A 20,683-nucleotide genomic window follows, 5' to 3' on the forward strand; every position below is an offset into this window, starting at 1 on the left:
AACTTTTATGTGTGATGTAAAAAGCATGGTCCATGTGCTGTACTAATTTCTTTTGACAAATGTAACATGATTACATGTAATGTTAATATTCAGGGAAGCTAGGTGAAATGTATGTGGTTAACTCTCTGTACTACCTTTGCATATTGTCTATAAATTTAGAATCATTCCAAAATATAAGTTTCTCTTAAAAATAAGCAGAATCCATGAAAGAAGTAATTGATAAACTAACCATCAAAATTAAAAACTTCTGTAAAACACACTTATGAAATGAGAAGGCAAGTTACAGACTAGGAAACAATATTTACAAAGCATATACTTGATAAAGAATTTGTATCCAGTGTAAAGAACTCTCAAAACTCAAGAAACAACCAAATTTTTAAAAAAACAGGCAAAAGATTTTGATAGTCATATCACCAAAGGAAACCTAGGAATGGCAAATAAACATGTGAAAGATGCTTAACATCATCGTTATTCTTAGAGAAATGCAAATCAAAACCACAATGAGATACCACTACATACCTAATAAAATGGCTTAACATTTAAGAGACTGAACATACTAAGTGTTGCAAACAATATAGAAGCACTCTTATATGGTGGGAATCTAAAACGGTACAACCACTTTGGAAAACAATTTGGCACTGCCTTAAAAGTGAAACAGACCCAAATAATCCAGCCATTCCACCCTTAAGTATTCACTCAAGAGAAAGACACAAAAGGTCACAGCAGCTCTATTTGTAATAGTCAAGAACTGGGGGGAAAAAAAACCTCAAATATCCATGAACAGGTACACAGATAAACAATTTATACTATAGACATGTAATGTAATAATATTCAGCAATAAAAAGATATTAATCTGAAACACAACATCCTGGACAACTCTCCAAATAATTATTTTCTGTGAAAGATGTCAAACCAAAAAAAAAAAGTATATAATGCATGATTCCATTTATATAATGGAATTTATATAATACAAAATATAATGCATTTATATAATACAAAAAATGCAAACTAAACTACAGCTACAGAATGCAAATCAGTGGCTGCCTGCAGGAAGGAGGCCAGAAGGCAGGGATTACGAAGGGACATGAGAAAATTCCTGAGGGTAAAGGATATGTTTGCTAAGTTGCTTTTGGTGAGAGTTTCATGGATGTATACATATACCAAAAGGTATCAAATTGTCCAATTTATGTAGTATATTGTATACCAACTATGCCCCTGAAAAAGCTGTTTTAAGAAGTGGAGCAGAGAGAAATAAAACAAGAATAACAAGAGATTGATCATTATTGAAGCTAGGCAACAGGTGCCTGCCTATTGCATGCCTTTCTACGATTTGATGTCTTTAAATTCCCATAAGAACAAGTTTTGGAATTCTGCCCACTTTTAAACAGAAAGAAAAAAATAATTCAATGTTGTATCTATTTGCAACATATATTATTGTAATACCTGCCTGGGTATAATTGCCAGAATAAAATTCTTCAAAGTGGACAAAAATCATATGCATAAATTATAAGCTGTATAGAGCTCAAAAGCAACAGAAACATTACAAATTGTTGAGCACTCCATTTTAGTTTCTTATTTACATCATTAATATGTGTATCTTTTTTTGTTCACTCTCAAAAATAGGCTGACCATATATTAATAGATTAAACATATATCCATCTATTTTAATGACAAATATTTGTTATTTGCCTATAATTTCCACAAAATCTCTTTTAGATATGGTCTTAATGGTTATAGATTAAAAAAAAAAAAAAGTACCACAATACAGAAGGAATGAATGTCTGCATCCAGATGACAGTACATAGTCTTTTCTTAATGGACAGATTCAACCTGAATATGCAGTGGGTGAAGTTTTTCTTGCAGTGGGAACCTACAGTTTAATGCTGCCAGGCACTGTGCTATTTTCAAGGGTATGTTACAACTATATATTTCAAAAAACAATTGTTATGATTTAAATGTTAGGGTAAAGGAACATCAATTAACTCTTAACAAAGGGAACAGGAGGAGGACTCAGGAATTTTTTTCTGTAGGATACAGCAACTAAATTAAGCCTTGAAGCTTATTTTACAACTGCCTAGTTTAGAAATACTGAACTAGCTACCTTTATAATTACTTTTTATAATCTTATCAAAGAAATCTAGCAAAATAATGTAATAATGAATTCCAGGACACATTAATGTGCAATAAAGAATATGCTAATATGCAAATGAGCCAAGCCTAATAATTGCAGAGGTAAGGACAAAACTAAACTGAAGTCTATTAAACTTTCAAATGAGTTCATGTCGTTTCTCTCTGAGTTATACTGAAGAAACTATATCAGCACTTAAGACTACCAATACATACCAGATATTATGTTAGATACAGAAGCTTATTAGGAAATGTTAGGTATAATTTTCAACTCATTAAAAATTTCAGTAATGATACATTGAGAAAACATTAAAAAAAAACAAAGTAGACAAAACTGAATTAAATCAATAAACATTATGTCACTAACAGATTTATTATTTATCTTAGTAAAAAGATACAATGATTATAAACATATATGCACCCAAAAATATCATTTCGAAATATATAAAACCCCCAAACCTGCATGTGGAAACAGAATAATCAAAAATTATGGTAGCCTATTTTAAATTATCTCTTACAAAATAATACACGGACAAAATCTAAGAAAACATGAGATTTACATTATATATAAGAAACAAGCTTGACCAAATATATATAACTTTATAACAAATACAAAATAAACATTCTTTTTCAAGCACACATGGGATATCTCCCAAATACTAACCATACACTAAAACTTCAAAAGAAGACTCAAATTCCAAAGGCTGAAGATCTAATAAACTATACTCTCCAACTACCCTGCAACAATTTTTGAAGTAACAAAAAGATTCCCAACAACATCCTAAGCCTGGAGACAAAAATTATGCAGCAGAATCATCCTTCCATTAAAGAGGAAACAATGAGAAACTTTAGGAAATATAGTGGAGGACTACTATTGGTAGGATGAGATGCAGATAAGACAAATTGGTGGGATGCAGATAAGACAACGGCAGGAAAACTTTATTTCCAAAGAAGAGCTAGTTTCAAAACAAGAGCTAATCTTTCAACTCAAAGAGAGAATAGTGTAAATCGGAGAAAAAAAAAATTACAAAAAAAAAAAAAAAAAGAAAGAAAGCTATAAGGACAGAAATCAATGAAATAAAGACCAAAGGCAAAGATTAAGAAAAACAAAACTTAGTTCTTTGAAGAAAATGTTAGAAAGATGAATTTCTGGCAAAACCAATCAAGGAGAGTTGGTAATGTGAATTAACATGGCACAAAAACATGAAATACCACAGACAAAACAGATTTTTTAAACTGTAAAATATTACAAACTATATAAATACCTATATATTTGAAAATTCACAAGAAATAGATATTTCTAGAAAAATAGCAAAATTGGCACAAAGTAATAATTGTAATAAACTAATGATAATTAAGGAAACTTGAGTGGATTAACCAATACTGCACATAGGAAAGGGAAAAATCCCAACCCAGGGTTGTTTTCTTCTTCTTCTTTTTTTTTTTTTTTTTCACTTTTTATTTGGAAATAATTTCAAGGCTTCCAAAGAATTGTCAGCACAGTACAAAGAACATCCACAAACTCATTACCCATATCAAACTATTGGTAACATTTTGCCCCATTTCTTCCATCATTTGTCACTTGCTCATGGCATACTCTCACAACCTCCTTCCCACACTCTCCTTTCTCTCCCTCCATGTAATTTATCTCTAAATACCTTAGTATGTATTTCCACAGAATAAGGATATTCTCTTACATAAACACAGTGCAGTTGTCAATTTCAACAAATGTTACATTGACATAATACTTTAACCTATCATCCATATTTGCAATTGTGTCAATTAATCCAATAATGTCCTTATAGCATTTCCCCTGTACTACACCGAAGTACAGAATTGAGTCTAGGATCATGTCCTGCACTTATCATGTGTCTTCAGAGTCTCCTTTACCCTGGAATAGTTCTTGGCCTTTACCTTATGTGGCACTGACATTTTTGAACACAATCCTTTTATTTTTAAATAATAGGGTCCTTATTTGAGGTTTGTCTGATGTTTCTTCATGACCAGATTCAGGTTATGTATTCCAGGCCAGAATCCTCCATAATAAGTGATGTTGTGTCTTTCCAGAAGCATACGATACCCATCTGTTTCAGCACTTGCAATTCCACTTTTAGGTACTTCTCAAGAGAAATGAAAACTATGTCCACAAAAAGCATTATACAAAAATGTCCCCAGTAGTTTTATTTCTAATAGCCAAAAACTGGAATCAGCCCAGATGTCCAAAAGCAGTGAAATAAACAAACGGTAGTATATTAATACAATGCACTCCTAATAAAAATCTAAGAGTTACTGATTAATTAAACAACATGGATAAATCTTGGAAACATTATGCTTTGCTGAGTGAAAGAAACCAGACACAAGAACATACTGTATAACTCCATGTAGATGAAGTTCCAGAATTAGCAAAACTAATCCAGAGTGACAGAAATCAAATCACTGGTTGCTTCAGCTGATTTGCTAGAAAAGGACATGGAGAACATTCTGAGGTGATACAAATGTTCTACATTTTATGGGGTGCGAGTTACACTAATATATGGATTTGTCAAAACTGATCCAACTATATACAGAGTTAATATATGTGCATTTCACTATAAATTATATGAGTTTCACATAATATATGTGCATTTCAATGTAAATTATCTTAACTTAAAAATTTAAGAAACAGGGGCACTTGGGTGGCTCAGTTGGTTAAGTGTCTGACTCTCAATTTCGGCTCAAGTCATGAGCCCATACTTCGCGAGTTTGAGCCCTGCATTAGGCTCCACGCTCACAGTGTGGAGCCTGCTTGGGATTCTCTCCCTCTCTCTCTGCCCCTCCTTAGCTCACACACAAGTGTGCTCTCTCTCTCTCAATACACTTTTTTTAAAAATTTAAGAAACAAAAAAGTCCGTATTTTCCTCCCAGCAAAAACCAAACAGAAAATAAGCTATTAGCAAGAACAAATATTATAAAACAATTTAGAAATTAACTGAAGAAAATACACAATCATTTACAGATAAAAATGTTTAACTCTAGTAATGATCATAAATACATGAGGATCCAATATGTTCATAAATGGAATGATGGGGACAGCAATGTAAAGATAGTAATTCATCACTCAAATATGACTCCTATCAAAATACATGAAGGATCCTATTGCTCTAAATATGATATAGAAAAAAAGTGGCCCAAGAATAACTAAATTAACAAAAAAAGCAAAGACATGTGGTTCACCCTGCCAGATAATTAAATTTATTACAAAACCACTTTAATTAGACTACAGTACTAGGATAACAAAAGACAGGCAACTGGAACAGAATACTCCTAAATGCATTTGTTGATATATAGTCTCTCTTTAGAAGTCTACACACAAAATGCACAATGAATGAATGGTAACAGGCTTTCCTGAGGACATCTCCACAACATTAACTACTTAGAATTCATTTTAATGATGACTCTAAGAACTAAAGCAAGTAAAAATAAAAGTGTTAAAGGACAAGTAGAAAAAAGAATGAGATTAACAGCATCATACCATACCATTTGGTATCATACCATACCAAAATTTGCATGAATTTTATAATATACAAGCAAAACAAGACTATTTTGGAAGAAAACATATCAAATACATGAAAACTGACTGGAAAGACATCATATATACTCTAAGGTAAATGGCTAAAATGGGGGGAAAGAGGAATGAAACTGAAGGAGTAATCATGTAAAATAGAGTAAAAAAGGGGATCCATGCAGAACTCTGTATAAACAGAGTATAAGCAATCCAATCCTAAGCACCTGATGTCTCGAGAAAAAACTCATGCATTTATTTGTTTGTTTATTTATTTATGAGAGCGTGTATGCATGAATGGGGCAGGCGAGGGGCAGGAGAGGGAGAGGGAGGGAGGGAGGGAGGGAGGGAGGGAGAGAGAGAATCTTAAGCAGGCTCCACACTCAGTGCGGAGACTGATGTGGGGCTCAATCTCACGATCCTGGAATCATGACCTAAGCCAAAATCAAGAGTCAGATGCTCAAGTGACTGAGCCACGCAGGCATCCCTGGGTTTTGTTTTGTTGTTTGTTCAGACTTTTAGGTGAAAGTAGTAGTCTAATTTTTACAAATAAAGAAGCTAAAGCTCAGCAGTTAAGCTGCCCAAAGTTATTCAATTTGTCACTGCAAACCTGGATTTCTCCCCCTCCAAAGCCTATCATCTTTCTTTATTGCTGTATTTCATATTTCATATTTCATATTCTCTGGTCAACAGATAAAAGAAAAGTGAGATAACAATCTGTTCACTCAATAATTGATGGTATTAGTCAAGGTCAGTTATAGCATAACAAAAATATAAGAACTATCCCAAAAGAGGAATAATGTTTACTTCTCTTGCCAACAGGAGATAAATATGAAGTTTTGCAGCACAGTGACTAGGACATGGACCTAAGAGTCAAGATCCGCAAGTGTTATTCCCAGGTCCTCCATTTATTAGTTGTATGTTCTTGGGCAAATTATACAACCTGTGTGCCTCAATACTGATACCCTAAAATGGAGTTATTATGAGGAAAATTAAATGATGCATGTGCTATGCTTAGCCTGGCATAAAATATGCACTCAAATGTTAGCTACTGTTATCAGCTATTGCGCTCCTGTCCTATCTATCTTCTTTTACTTATCAAATTCCAGAGTCATTTATACTTGTAGTCTCAATTTCTTTACCTTCTACTTAGCCCTCGGCCAGGTGAATTCTAGTTTCTGCCTTCATTAAACTACTGAAATGAGTATGGTAGTAGCAGAATTTACCTTTTTTGATTTCTCTGCTACTTCCATTGAAACCCTCTTCTCCTCTGGTTTGTCAAATTACACATGTCTGCTTCTCATCCCTCTCTGAAGACTGCTGATATGCTGCTTCTGCTGACTACAGATTCAAGTCTGGTGCTTCCAGGGTTCCGTTCTCACTCTTCCCTTTATACTCTACTTCATTTCTAGGGATATTGCATTTACTCTCATAGTTTTTGGCTAATGGCTACTTTTATCTTGAGCCCTTATTATCTTCTTCAAACTGGTCCTTTTCTTAAAAACCCTTCAATGATACCTATATTAATGTTGCAAAAAAATTAACTTCATTTAAAAATTGAATCTCTCTCCCTTCATGTTCCAAGACATCTCCAAAACAACTAAATCCAAACTTGAACACAAAAATCTTCCTCTTCCAAATCTCCCCTTCATATATCCTTAATTTCATCATGTGATACTGCTATCCACCCAGTTCTCAAGTTAGGAACCTGAAAAACAGGGGTGCCTGGGTGGCTCAGTCGACTTGAGCATCTGACCTTTGATTTCAGCTCAGGTTATGATCTTGCAGTCATAGCATTGAGCCCCACACCAGGCTCTGTGCTGAATGTGGAGCTTGTTTGGGATTCTCTCACTCTCTCTGCCCCTCTCCCATTCATGTGCACTCTCTCTCTCTCTCAAAATAAATAAACATTAAAAAAAAATAAACCTGAAAAACATCTATACTACTCCTTTTCCTTCACCCTGACTCCACTATCTCCAGTTAATTTTACCTCAAATTTCTATAATCCATTCCTCCACCCGTTATGACTGCCCTTAGCTCAAGCCCTCATGTTACTTAGAGCAACCTCCTAACAGAGTTCCCTAACTCTGATCTTACCACCTCTGCAAATCAACCCTTCAGAATGCCAAGAACCTAACACTAAGTTGTCAGACTACCGTTCTCCTGCTTAAGATCTTTTATTGACTCTCCATGACAAAATTCAAGCTTCCCTGCTTATTTTTAAATATCTAAAATTCTTCTATTGCCTAAATCTTCAGCTTCATACTTTCTGCCACTCCTTGCCTCCCACATCATGCTTCAGTGATACAGAATTACTAGTAGTTGTTCCTTGAACACATGCCATGCTGCCTCATGCTTCCAAGTCTCTGGCTCATGCTGCTCCCTCTTCTAATACTGTTCAGCCCCTTCGCCCACTCCTCACCATCCAAAACCTGACTAAATTCTTATTCTCTTTTCTGGGGGCAGGAACAAGTTAGGGATTAGGACACGTTCGTGCCTTCGTCAATCTAGGGTTTGGCCACAACCCTTTGGCATATCTCTGTCTGAGCACTTTCTACAACCCTGAACTGAAATTAACTGTTTACATTTCTATTCCTCGCATGACACTGAGCACCTTAGGACAGAGAACTTACTGCCTTGTTCTCAGCACAGCAATCTACTGAGCTCTTCCTTTGACCATGGATTGGAACAGCTTTTGATAAGAGCTTAGAAAAGGGAGAGAGCCCAGTAATCACAGAATTTATGGTGAAAGAAAAAACAGAACTGGGCAATGAAGACTTGCTTCTTAAATACAGAAGTATGTATTTAATCCCTAGTATGAAAACATAGTGCCAGCCATTCAATTATGGCAGTGTGGTTAAAGTAATGCCCTGCCCACATACTCCTTCACAAACAAACCAAAAAGGCATTCCAGGAAAGATACCTATGAAACAAATAGGTGGGAAAGTAGAACTTAACTTTCAGGCAACAGTGAAAATTGTGGTTTTTGAACATTACTGCCCAGAAATTTGAAATTCTAAATACAGGGAGACTTGTGGGCAATGGGTAAATATTATAGAAGCCATTTTGATCAGAATCCAAAAAGACCAAGAGATAACTGGGCCTCCAGTGCTTTTGCTTAATAAGCCTCCTACTTTCTTTCAATTACAATGTATTAAAAGACAGATATTCTTCTTAATCTGTTATCAGCTTGGGAGTTCTTTTAAGGTTGCTTCTCTTCTGCTAGGTCTACCTGCTGATAGGAAGAAGTCAAACTGTGTGTGCCCCTTTCTCCTCCCAATTTTTATTCTATTTGGCTACCGCAGCAATCTCCAATCATATCACATGGAACTATAGAGCTTAGCTGAAGAAAACTCTATGTTTGCTTCTAATCAAACCTTTGAATTTCAAAAGTTCCGATCTTTAATCTTCATTCTGATGTAGGATTGGTCTTGTATTCTCTTAGCTTAATTATCCCATGTATCAAAATCTATTAGAGGACTGTTTCACTAAATTTGCCTGTACTTTCATGGATCCAGCATGGGATAGCACTTATTAAACAATATAGTATGTCCTCTTTTTACATCTTAACATACCATTAGAAATTCAGCCAATGCAACTGTCCTCAAAGCTGCTGAAAATCATCATATACTAAACGTACTTGATAATGACATATTTTAAGAAACTTTCATCGGGTATGTATTTAGCCTATAAAACCAAGTCACAATACCTTTGCTACCTTAATTTTCAACTCAAAACTACAAAGACAGTTGCCACAGAAATTACTACAAAGCTAACAGGTCAGCCATGCTATAACAGAAAGCCTATCTAAGAACAGTGAAAAATAAAACTACAAAAGTAGATTTGGGTCAGACTTCAGGCCTTTCATGTAAGGGTTAACGTTTCAACGTTTTACTCTTCAGGAAAACGGGAGCCTTTGAAAGATGTTTTAGCAAGAGACTAACATAATCAAAGTTGTGTGTTAGTAAGATGAATCTAGTGGCTCTGTGTAGAATGGGGTGAAGCATACAAGTATGAGACTACTCTAGCCTATCTCCCTGGCTGCCAAACAAACGCGTTGAGAACTCACGCCTACCAGCTCTCCAAATGTCTTTTATTTTCACTCCCATAAACTTTTACCAATTACCTCCCTCTTTTGAAAACAAGACCCTTTTCTTAGTTTTCAAGCTTTTCAGCCTTATCTGAGACATTTTATATTGCTGACCACTCGAATGGCCTCCTTAAACCTCTTTCCATCTTTCATTTTAAAGTAAAGCTCTACAGGGAAAGGAGGAGCTTTACTTTGCTTGGCAGTTTTCTTTATTCTAAGTATCTGCAGAACTCCATGTTTATTCAACTGGGCTGTTTCAAAAATGATCCCCTCTATGAGGACAGCTCCAGCCCAAACCTTATCTGCACTCAAGTCTACATTTTTAAGTGCCTATACAATGTCTCCACTTGGATTATTCCACTCTGTCTCAACAGTTCCTTCTCCTATCAAATCTTTTGCAACTCTTCCATTTCTTTTTGACCATGTCCAATTATTCTCGTTGCCCCACTTCAAAAAATAAATAAATAACTTTTCTTCTCTCTTTGAATTTTATTGCACAGATTTGTAATTTGAGATCCTAGCATTTATTCTCTCAACTACAGTATGCTGTAAGAAAGCAGCTACTTTGTATTATCCACCAGAATCCTGCACAGAACTCACCACATAGAAGCCTCAGTAAACTTATCTCTTGACACTAAGGATGACAGAAAGGGGGTACTGAAGAACAAGAGCTTGTTAGAGGCAAACTAAAACCCAGTTCTCTTCTGAATCCTAGACCAATGCTATTTCTACTAAACTGCACTGCCAATAGCCAATCTACCACCAAACCAGATGATTTACTTTCTCAAAAATTCTGCTCAATGCACCCTCTTCGTTTTTACTACCAAGTCCTTGTTGTGACAAACTTCAATTACTCTAACTGCTTGTTTTCAGTATTCATCCCTCCAACTCACTCTTCTCTGAAATATATCTAGCACAATGATGTCGAAATACCATTCTTGGAACTCCATTTCTCTTGCTGAATCTTTAGTGTCTAACTCCTTGGGTTGGCTTGTAAAACCTATCACAATCTCCGAAATATAGCTTTTAGTTTCTACTCAGGTTTGTCTGCTTACTATCACGCCCACCTATATCAAGTACATTATCTCATTTATTCTCTTTCTCCTTGACAATTAAGTAGTATCTACCCACAACACACACACACACACACACACACACACACGGAAAAGACCATAATTCATATTAGCAGCACGAGTACTTCTTATTTCAGTTCATGAACCACCTACATTTGACAGAAGCAAAGTTTATGAGCCACACATCATATTCTCTTAAACCCAACTCAAGTCTTTCCTGACAACTCCAGGCCTAATTTTTCTCTTCTTTAAACACCAACCGAACAATTCAGCTTTATGTATTGTTCGCAAATGTTCAAATCAGATATCTCAGAATGTTAAAAGTACAAAACAATCTCGGAATTCATCTAATCTAGCAATAATGACTGGAATGAACAAAAATATCCCAAACCTACTGAGACAGAATCCCCAAGGTAAGAACCCTAGGCATGTGTATTTTTTTTAAGCTTCATGAATAATTCTAATGTCCATTCCTAGTTGAGGCAATCCAGTCAGCCCATTTTCAGAGAAGAAAACTAACACACAAAGAAAAGGTAGAGAAACTTACTTAAGGCCATCTACCAGACTACCTGCAGCACAGTGTAGTGGTAAAAACACAGGCTCAGACTCCGCCTACTCAGGCTTTGGCTCATTGCTTAAGAGCTGTGAGAACTTGGGCAAGTTGGTTAACTTTTTTGTGCCTCTCTTTCTTCATGTTTAAAATGGCGTGTCTACCTCAAAAGAGTTGTAATAAGGATAAAATAAGTTAGTGGATATTAAACACTTAGACCCCAAAAAAGACTCACTATTAATAATGCAAAAAAGTATTACAACTGAAGTCTAAGTTAGTTTTATTCTCTCTCCACTACACTAGTATCTGTGTATGTGTATTTTGACAACCAGCTTGTAAACTCCCGAGGGCAGAGCTCAGGTCTCCTGCCTCTTCAGTATTCCCCACCACACCATATACACTGTTGGTAACCAAATAACACTTTGAATGAATTTATGGATTCCTATTTCTGAACCCTGACACCTCTGCCCTTCTAACTGTAGCAAAGCACCCAGACAGAATGAATAATAAGAACTCCTATAACAGTGTTTACTATGAGCAAGCCACTGTTTTAAGCACTTTACATATTTTCTCCTGTTAGATTACAAATATCCTATAACAAGAAATACAAAACTAGCTTAGTACCTATGAGCCATAAAACATTTCTATGTAACGTATAAAGTTACTTCTGTGTAAAGTATAAAACCATTTTAACCATGATTCATTACAAAATAAAGTCCTAAAATAAAATCGAACTTTCTTTCAAAAGAATTTGCATTTATGAAGTAAGTTTATCCCAAGGGATTAACATTCTGATACTGCAAACACTCAAAAGTAATTTCTCATTTCTCTGTAACATGAACAATTTTATTTTTTGAAACTACTTTAAAATATGGCCTTGAAAAACAAAACAAATAACATACAATTGGCACTAAAGTGTAATCTGCAATGTATTATGTTTCAAATAAAGGGTTCCAGTTATGTATAAACTACTGAAGTATCCCATACATGTTTCTACTTGAAGAAGGCTTGAAAGAATAAAGCACTAAAATTTTTTATAAAATGTTCTCTCCCCTTTCATTACGTGCACTAGAATGTTAGCTCTATGTATTGACCTATTTCTCTATTCAGACAGTTAAAAAGGGGAAAGAGTAATTTAGGAGTTCATGAACAATGGAAAAAATGAAACAACCAATGTCCAAAGATAAGTTAGGTGTATCTTTTGCTTGTTTTCACTGCCAGCCAACTTGACTACCTGCATCCATTCCAATATATCCTCAAATATTTAACAATCTAAAGAAGTTGTTATAAAATGCATCCACCTCTTTTAAAACTAATTCAAAGGATATTATAAATAAAGTATTTGCCATTTTTTATTGGACACAAGTGTTGGAGTTTTAACAAAGGTGTTGTGCCTCCCTGTCACATCTTCTTTCACAGATTTTTTCCCTTAGGCAATCTGGATTCATCTAAAAACTTGCCTGAAAAGATCGGACACTGCTTTTAATAACCCAATACCTCTTTTAAGTGCCAGACACTTTCTTTGGAATGTATATCCGAGAGCAAAGATAAACTTTACTTCCCAAAGTTTACCACAAGAGAGACTTACTTAAAAATTGAGATATAGCTGGCATATCATATTATGTTTGCTTCAGGTATACAATATAGTAAGTGATTCAATATTTGTACAGACTGTGATATGATCATCACAAAGTACACCCACAAAACACAGTTACAACTTTGTGTGTGTGTGTGTGATAACTTTTAAGACCTATTCTCTTAGCAGCTTTAGGATATAGAGTATCATTACCTAGAGTCACAAGCAAGAAAGACTATTACAAAAAAATGTCATCCAATGATTTAAACAGGGAGTTTTTATTATTTATTTTGAATATTTATTATTTTATTCAAAAAAGACTTATGGTCTTAAAAAAAAGTTACAGAAACAAAACAAAGAAAATAATTTCTCTAGATGAAAGACAGAGTTGTGATTTTCAAGGGTATTTGTAATCATTATCCTAAAAATGATAAAACTGCTTATATATTTTTCTTGTTTCTTCTATTTCTGCTCACTTATGCATATTAACAAATGAGCAAGAAACCAGCAAAATTATCAGAGAAAAAGCAAGATAAGAGGTACAGAAAATCACAAACCAAGAAATATCACCTCTAAAGTCTATGAAAACTGGATGACACACTCAGACATATTTCTACTAAGTCCAAAAAAGCCACTGAAACAGACAACCTTGATTTAAATATTTATCAAGTCTCTCCAGTGTGACTGCCACATTATGGCTCCCAGTCTCCACAGTCTGTCACGTCCAATCTACTCTATCTCCACAGCGATCTAATTAAAAGATCAATCTGACCTCCTGCTCTTGTTTAAATTACTACACTGGCTCATCCTCTTAGCCAGTTTAACAGTAAGTTCATCTACACAATAATCAAATCCCACCAAAACCTGGCCTAGCTTCCCTTCCCATCTGGCCACACATATACTCTAGGAATCTTCCCTCTGCCTGAAACAAAATACTCCCATCTTGAACTATCCATCTCGCAAGCCATTTTTACAGGTGAACTGAGACTCACAGAAATAACTTGTCCAACGACATATAGCTAGTGATAGAACCATATCTAGAATACAAATTCTACCCTTGGTGTTCCTAAAGACCTTTGTAACTATTTTTTGTAACTATTATATATGTTAGATGCATGTTAAAATGTCAGATTTTTCTCAGCACTAAATATGAACTTCTCCAAGAAGATCCTATTGGCTGCAAGAATAGATTTTTTTTTTTTTTTTAGTATTAAAAATAAATCAGGGGTGCCTAGGTGGCTCAGTTGGTTAAGTATCTGACTCTTGAATTTGGTTCAGGTCATGACCCCCCAGGGTTGTGGGATCGAGCCCTGTGTTCTGCTCTGTGCTGAGCATGGAGCCTGCTTAAGATTCTCTATCTCTCTCTCTCCCCCGTGCCCCTCTCCCTTGCTCACACACACACTCTCTCTAAAATAATAAGTAAAATAAAATAAAATAAAATAAAATAAACCATTCTGGTAAGGGATGTTGATTAATGGAAGAGGCTATGCATGGGTGGGGACAGAGTATATAGGAAATCTCTGTAGCTTCTACTCAATTTCAATTTTGCTGTGAACATAAAATGGTTCTATAAAATAGTGGTTTTTTTAATTAATCAAGATTTACTAAGTTTAATATAAGGATTCACACTTGTTCTGAAGGTCAGCTGGTCACACGTCAATAATAGCAAGGATTATGTAGTCAGAAACCTAAGAAAAAACAGAAGTTTCACAAACAGTGGGGTTTACTTCCAACACACTGTGATGCACTAGTGTTTACATGTGCCCAATTAAGTACAGTTAGGGATTATATTATTTAGTTTTAACTAAACTGACTCTCACAACATGGAGAAGTAGCTTTAAAAAAATTCCTGCAAAGACTGCAACGATAATAACTACACAAGTACAAGCCAACAAATTGCAGGGCTAAGACTCTTAACTAGTACAAGCTATTCTTCAACCACATCACAATGTAAAATAATCTAGTCAGTCAATCACAACGCTCTAACCAGAAATTATTACTTGAGAATAAAAAAGTACTATTAACAGAAAGTATTAAGATTGTTTATTTTTCTCATCTTTTTTAAACATCTAATTTATGTAACTTATTAGTATTCTATTATACTAATATCATACTGGCACACAGCATATAACTTATAAACATTCAAGCACATATTAAAGGTGCATGCACATGGTTTCACTGGGAGGGGCACACTAAAAAATTTTTGAATATCCACTGCTTAAAGCACCTATTAAATCTTTTTCCCCTATAGGACAATGATCAATCTTCAGTTTGCCAGGCCCAGTATATTAGGCTGCAAGATGCCTCCCAGAGATATTCCAGTCCTAATCCCTGAATATGTTACTTTACGTGCTAAAATAGTCTTTGCAGATGTGATTAAATTAAGGATTTTGAGATGGGGATATAATCCTGGATTGTCTGGGTGGGCCCAATGTAATCCCAAAAATGCTTGAAAAAGGAGGCAGGAGGATCAGTCCACAACAGATGTGAGGACTGAAGCTAGAGGTTAGGATGATATGAGGAAGGAGTCATAGAACACAGGTAGCCCTGGAAGCTGAAAAGGTTCAAGAAACAGATTCTTTTCTTTTTAATTTTTTTTATTCTTTATTTTTGAGAGAGAGACAGAGAGACAGTGCGAGCAGGGGAAGAAGAGAGAGAGAGGGAGACACAGAATCTGAAGCAAGCTCCAGGCTCTGAGCTGTCAGCACAGAGCCCAACACAGGCCTCAAACTCACAAACAGTGAGATCATGACCTGAACCGAAGTCGGACACAACCCACTGAGCCACCCAGGCGCCCCAAGAAACAGATTCTTTATCTCAAAGACTTAAGAAGGAACCAACTCTGTTGACACTTGACTTAAGCCCAGTTAAGACTTATTTTGGACTTCTGGGGTGCCTGGGTGGCTCAGTCGGATGAGCGTCTGACCTCAGCTCAGGTCATGATCTAGCGGTCCATAATTTCAAGCCCCGTGTCGGGTTCTGTGCTGACAGTTCGGAGCCTGGAGCCTGCTTTGGATTCTGTGTCTCCCTCTCTCTCTGCCCCTACCCCACTCATATTCTCTCTCTGTCAAAAATGAATAAACATTAAAAAAAAATTTTAATATTAAAAAAAAGACTTATTTTGGACTTCTAACCCCAGAACTGTAAGATAATAAATGTATGCTGTTTTAAGGCACTAAATTTTTGACAACTTGTCACAGCAGCAGTAGGAAATCATACAGGGAATTCCTGGGACATGGGACTTTGAGAAAACCAGGATTAAGTTGGTTACCCTATTTTGAGGTTTTCAATGCCCATAACAATGTATGATACGTAATGAGCATGAGAAAAATCTTTGTTGAATATTTTATGATGAAATATATAGATAATATACCCTTACTATTTTATAAAGATCTGTCATACGGATGATCTCATTTCATCTTTCTAACAATCCCATGAGGTGTGAATGAATTACTTTCCTACTTTTAGGATATACGAATTAAGGTTCAAAGAAATTACATACAATGTGTAAGGACACATATCTAGTAAGCAATGGAGCCATACCTGGAATACAGGCCTTCTGACCTTTGACAACAGTCAGGATCCTCTACCGCGAGTCAGGCTGCCTGGACTCCAATCTAAGCTCCTAAACTTAATAGCTGCCTAACTTTGCCAAATTACTTAACTTTCCTACTTCCTTAACTATAAAATGAAAAATGAGGTTTACAATAATAGTTACCTCATAGGGTTGCTGTGAAGAGTGAATGTGCTAAAATGTGTAAAGTACACATCATAAACTAGACACAGAGATAGATGACAATAAATATCAGCTATCATTATAACTCTGTACTGTAGCTACGGTACATTTATACCTAAAATACTCTGTAGTACTTGATAAAGAACCACATAATATATGCAAAAGTAAAAAACAGCAACCAGAATGAATGGTAAGATGGAAGGATGGGTTTCGTGTGAAAGTACTCTAAGGTTAGGACTCTAGGCTGAAAAGACAAAAGGAGAAGGGCAACATAATCAAGACCTATAAAAATGTGAGAGTATAAACAAGGAGATAACAAAATTCAGCTATATTGGTTGGAGGAGGGAGGAGAACCTTAGAAACTAGAGTACTGTAGTATGAGCACACAGCATTCATAAATTACAAAACGATACAATGTAAAAAAGAAACTGATCACAGAACTTGAGACAATTTATGAATGACAAAGAAGACAAAAAAGGCTACTAAGAAGAGCTTAACTCTTCTGTAAACATCTGTTGAACACCACAATGGCTTACCATATCTATTACTGGTAAAGGGGGAATAGAGATGTTGGGAAATGACATACAGACCACATGGTAGCAAGAATTAGACCTTAGACCTTCAGTTGAATCAGTGCAATAATTTCAATATTTCATTATGTCTCAAAGACATAACATACCCTCTGCCCATCGCTACCATGTACCACTGCTCTTCTCCAATTGCATCATCACCCTACCAAGAAAATCTCAAGTCTAAATGTCCTCTTCTCAATGCCCTTTTAATGGCTTCAGTAAAGAATAATTAAAACATCCCTAAATTTGGCAGTCCAAACTAATCTCAAAATATACTACCTCAATTGTTTCTTAACCTAAACTTTCTTAAACTTTTCACTCTTTATTGAAACCCTCAACATCTATTCTTCACTGTGAGAGTCAACAAACTTTACAGAACTTTATGACTACTACTTTCAATACTAAGCTGACTGATTTTTTTCCCCCCTGACAGGTCATGATATTCTCACTACTGCTAATGAATAAAGCTGAGAAACCATACTGAAGTAAGCCTAAACAAAAGATAGCCAGAAGTTACACCAAGTAACAGAAGCATGGTTAATTTAAATACACAAACGATTTTAGAAAATACATTGTAATGTTTGATCTCATCTCTACCATCCATTAAAATTGAAGAAAAAAAATCATGTTTAAGGATACAAACTTGCAACTAATAGATAACTAAGTCCTGAAGATTTGGTGTGGGATATAGTGCATGTAGACAATGATATTGTATGACAATCATTAAACTTACTCTGAGACTAGGTCTTAACTACTCTGACCACAAAAAAGAAATGATCATTTACAGGACAGGATAAATGTAGTAACTATCACTACAATGGCAATCAAATGACAATATACAAACATACACCTTTACACAATGCTACATGTCAAATATGTTTCAATTAAAAAAAATCAGAGATACTGATACATTTTTAAACTTGAATGAAAAGCATACCCTTTGTCCTAGGAGCCGTTTCAGAAAGTGCTGGTGAAGAATAACATGGTATAAAGATGGGCAAAATCAAGGACAAAGAGGAAAGAAATGACGTATAACCCATACGCTACCAAGCAGCCCCCAGGAAAAGGTGGATAGGAGCAAAAGGGCTTGGTATCTCACAAATTTAAACTTAAACTTAAAATGCGGTGAGTGGACTCATCTCCTGCATGCACTTCTTCATACCCAACATGATACTAACAAGCAGAAAGAGGGAAGGACAGTGATCCTGTTAAAAGCGTTTGGAATTAAAGCCAAAAGGCCAAATGTTTTATTCTCTAAAACTTCTATCAATCTTCCAATCAAAATTCCTCAGCCAGGCAAGGGCTTTCCTTTTCCTCTTATTTATTTTTTGATGTGAGCAACAACTCTCCAACTTCAGAATCTTTGGAATCCATTGGGCACCGGTAAAAATGAAGACATTGTTGGTGTTTTCCAGAAATAAACAACACAAGGAACTTAGTTTATCTCGACTTTAATATAATAAACAGCAAACCACTGACTGAAGAAGCATCTTTCCAGTCAGCTAACGTCACACATCTCTGAAGAAATTCCGTCGGAGGGGGGAAATGTCTTTTCCCAGTACGATGACAGCAACCCTTTTACTGACACGCTCTTCGCGCCTCAAAGACGCCCCAATACGCCAAGGATCAACAGAAACTCCATAAACTTGAGGAACAAAGCACCCTTCCCGCCTTCAAAACACAGGGCTTATCGTCCCATTACGAGGGGACATCAGCAGAAACTGCTGTACACACGACACCTAACACACTCTACTGAACCAACGGCTTTCCATCATCTACCTCTTGACAAAGTGCTTCATAATGTCCCCCAAAGTTTCCAGAACAGCAGCCCCAAGTGCACCCGAGGCCAAAGACAGCAAGAAATGGCCCAAACTACTGCTTGTACATTACTCTCACCCTCGTGACAATCACGTTGTTTTAAAATCGCTCGTCGGGAACACACCACATCCGACACTCTTTCTGCCCTTCTCACACTACGAAAGCGAGTGGCTGGCAGGAAAGCCGAGCAACTTACCTGGCGTCTGTCTGAGAACTGCCCAAACGCCCCACCGTCTCCCAGCGGCACCGTCACTGAGTACAAAGGCACTCAGGTGGTCCACTCTGCTCAGGCACCTTTCTCTCCCACTTTGCACATTCTAAAACACACCGTGAACATCTCCCAGAGCACAGCCAGGCCGGCCAGCGGGAGAGTCGCGAAGTAATCCGTGTGTCGCTCCGTAAGGGCCTTGGAGACCCGCACCCTAACAGCCAAGACGACTGGGGGGGGGGGGGTGTGACCCGGGCTGCCCCTTCCCGATATGGGAAACTCCCATATCGTCGCGGCAACTCACCAGATCAGGGAGCACAGAGACAGGCAGGAGACCAGGGCCAAGGCCCGCCGGTACTTCTTCATCTTCTCCTCCTTCTTCCCCCTGCCAGAAGGCGGCACATCCTCCCGGCAGCCGCCACTGCCGAGGCCAAGATGGAGGAGCCGGAGCAGGAGCGCGAGGATGGGACCGAGAGTCCTTAGGGCTGCGGCGCTCGGGGAGCGGCTCCTCAGCGGCTCGCGTACTGGCCGCCCTCTCCGAGGGGCCCACGGCGGCGCCGACAGGGGCGCTTCACAGGAGGACTCCCGGGACTGCCGCTGCTGCCGCAGCCGCCGGCTCGTCCGCGCCCGCCTCCTGCAGCCGCCGCCGCCGCCACTGCCGCCCCATATCCCCCCCGCCCGCCCCGGCTCTCCCTCCGTGCTGCCGGCAACCAACGGCCGCAGCGTCCTCGTCTCCCAACAGCCAATCGCCGGCGGGGCCGCGCCACCTCACCCACCGCTGAGCTGGAAGAAGACGCGTCACCCACGTCCCGCGGCGCTCGCGCCCCCACCAGCCTCCGCGCGGGCCACGCCCCCTCCGACGTCTCAGGCGGAGCAGCCGGAGCGGGGAGGGCACACAGCGCGAGAGCCGGTGTTGCCGCCGCCCCGCCCACCTCAAAGTCCGCGCGGTCAGTGGCTCACATTCAGGAAGTCGGAGAGGACCCTCGTGACCCTCAGCTGTCTTTTTCGCCTTGGTCCGCCCCTTCGCCCAGGGCGTGCCGAGTCCGCGCAAGGCGCATTGGGAGTTGTAGTTTGTCCTCTGGAACGCTCCTTTCCCATTCTCTAGTCCTCATAGAATCACAGTTTTGATGAAGAGGTCTATAGTTTCACTTCTCACCGCCAGAATGACCAGCTTTGGAATTGTTACACTCAGTTTTCCTCTTTTGAGCACAGTTCGTGGGATGGCCTAGAATGACGGAGGGGAAAAAAAGCTATACTAATAAAATTTAAAAAGGTGTTTTCCCGGTGTCGATGGGCCCAGCCCATCGAGTTAGGTGCTGATTGGTAGGAAGAAAGGGGTGTGCCCAGATCCCCTCTCACCTGATTGGTTGGGCGGAAAGTCTCTCGCTTTTT

The 20,683-nt window shown here is 37.7% G+C and overlaps 1 protein-coding gene across 6 annotated transcripts in view; it reads right to left on the reverse strand.

Moving 5' to 3' along the window:
• The window catches only part of SUCO (SUN domain containing ossification factor), a 93,077-nt gene extending 73,308 nt beyond the window's left edge, over positions 1 to 19,769 (reverse strand). For all 6 annotated transcript variants that reach the window (XR_005783569.1, XM_040451672.1, XM_040451670.1 and 3 more), the window contains exon 1: positions 19,596 to 19,769. Coding sequence is in view for 5 of the 6 variants with exons in the window: in XM_040451672.1 (XP_040307606.1) it covers positions 19,596 to 19,657 (62 nt within the window). In the remaining variant the exon portion in view is untranslated. The remainder of the gene's footprint in view (positions 1 to 19,595) is intronic.
• Positions 19,770 to 20,683: the final 914 nt, after the last annotated feature.

Source organism: Herpailurus yagouaroundi, unplaced genomic scaffold (genome assembly GCF_014898765.1).
Source record: "Herpailurus yagouaroundi ecotype Mexico unplaced genomic scaffold, PumYag 205, whole genome shotgun sequence".
NCBI classification, from domain to species: domain Eukaryota; kingdom Metazoa; phylum Chordata; class Mammalia; order Carnivora; family Felidae; genus Herpailurus; species Herpailurus yagouaroundi.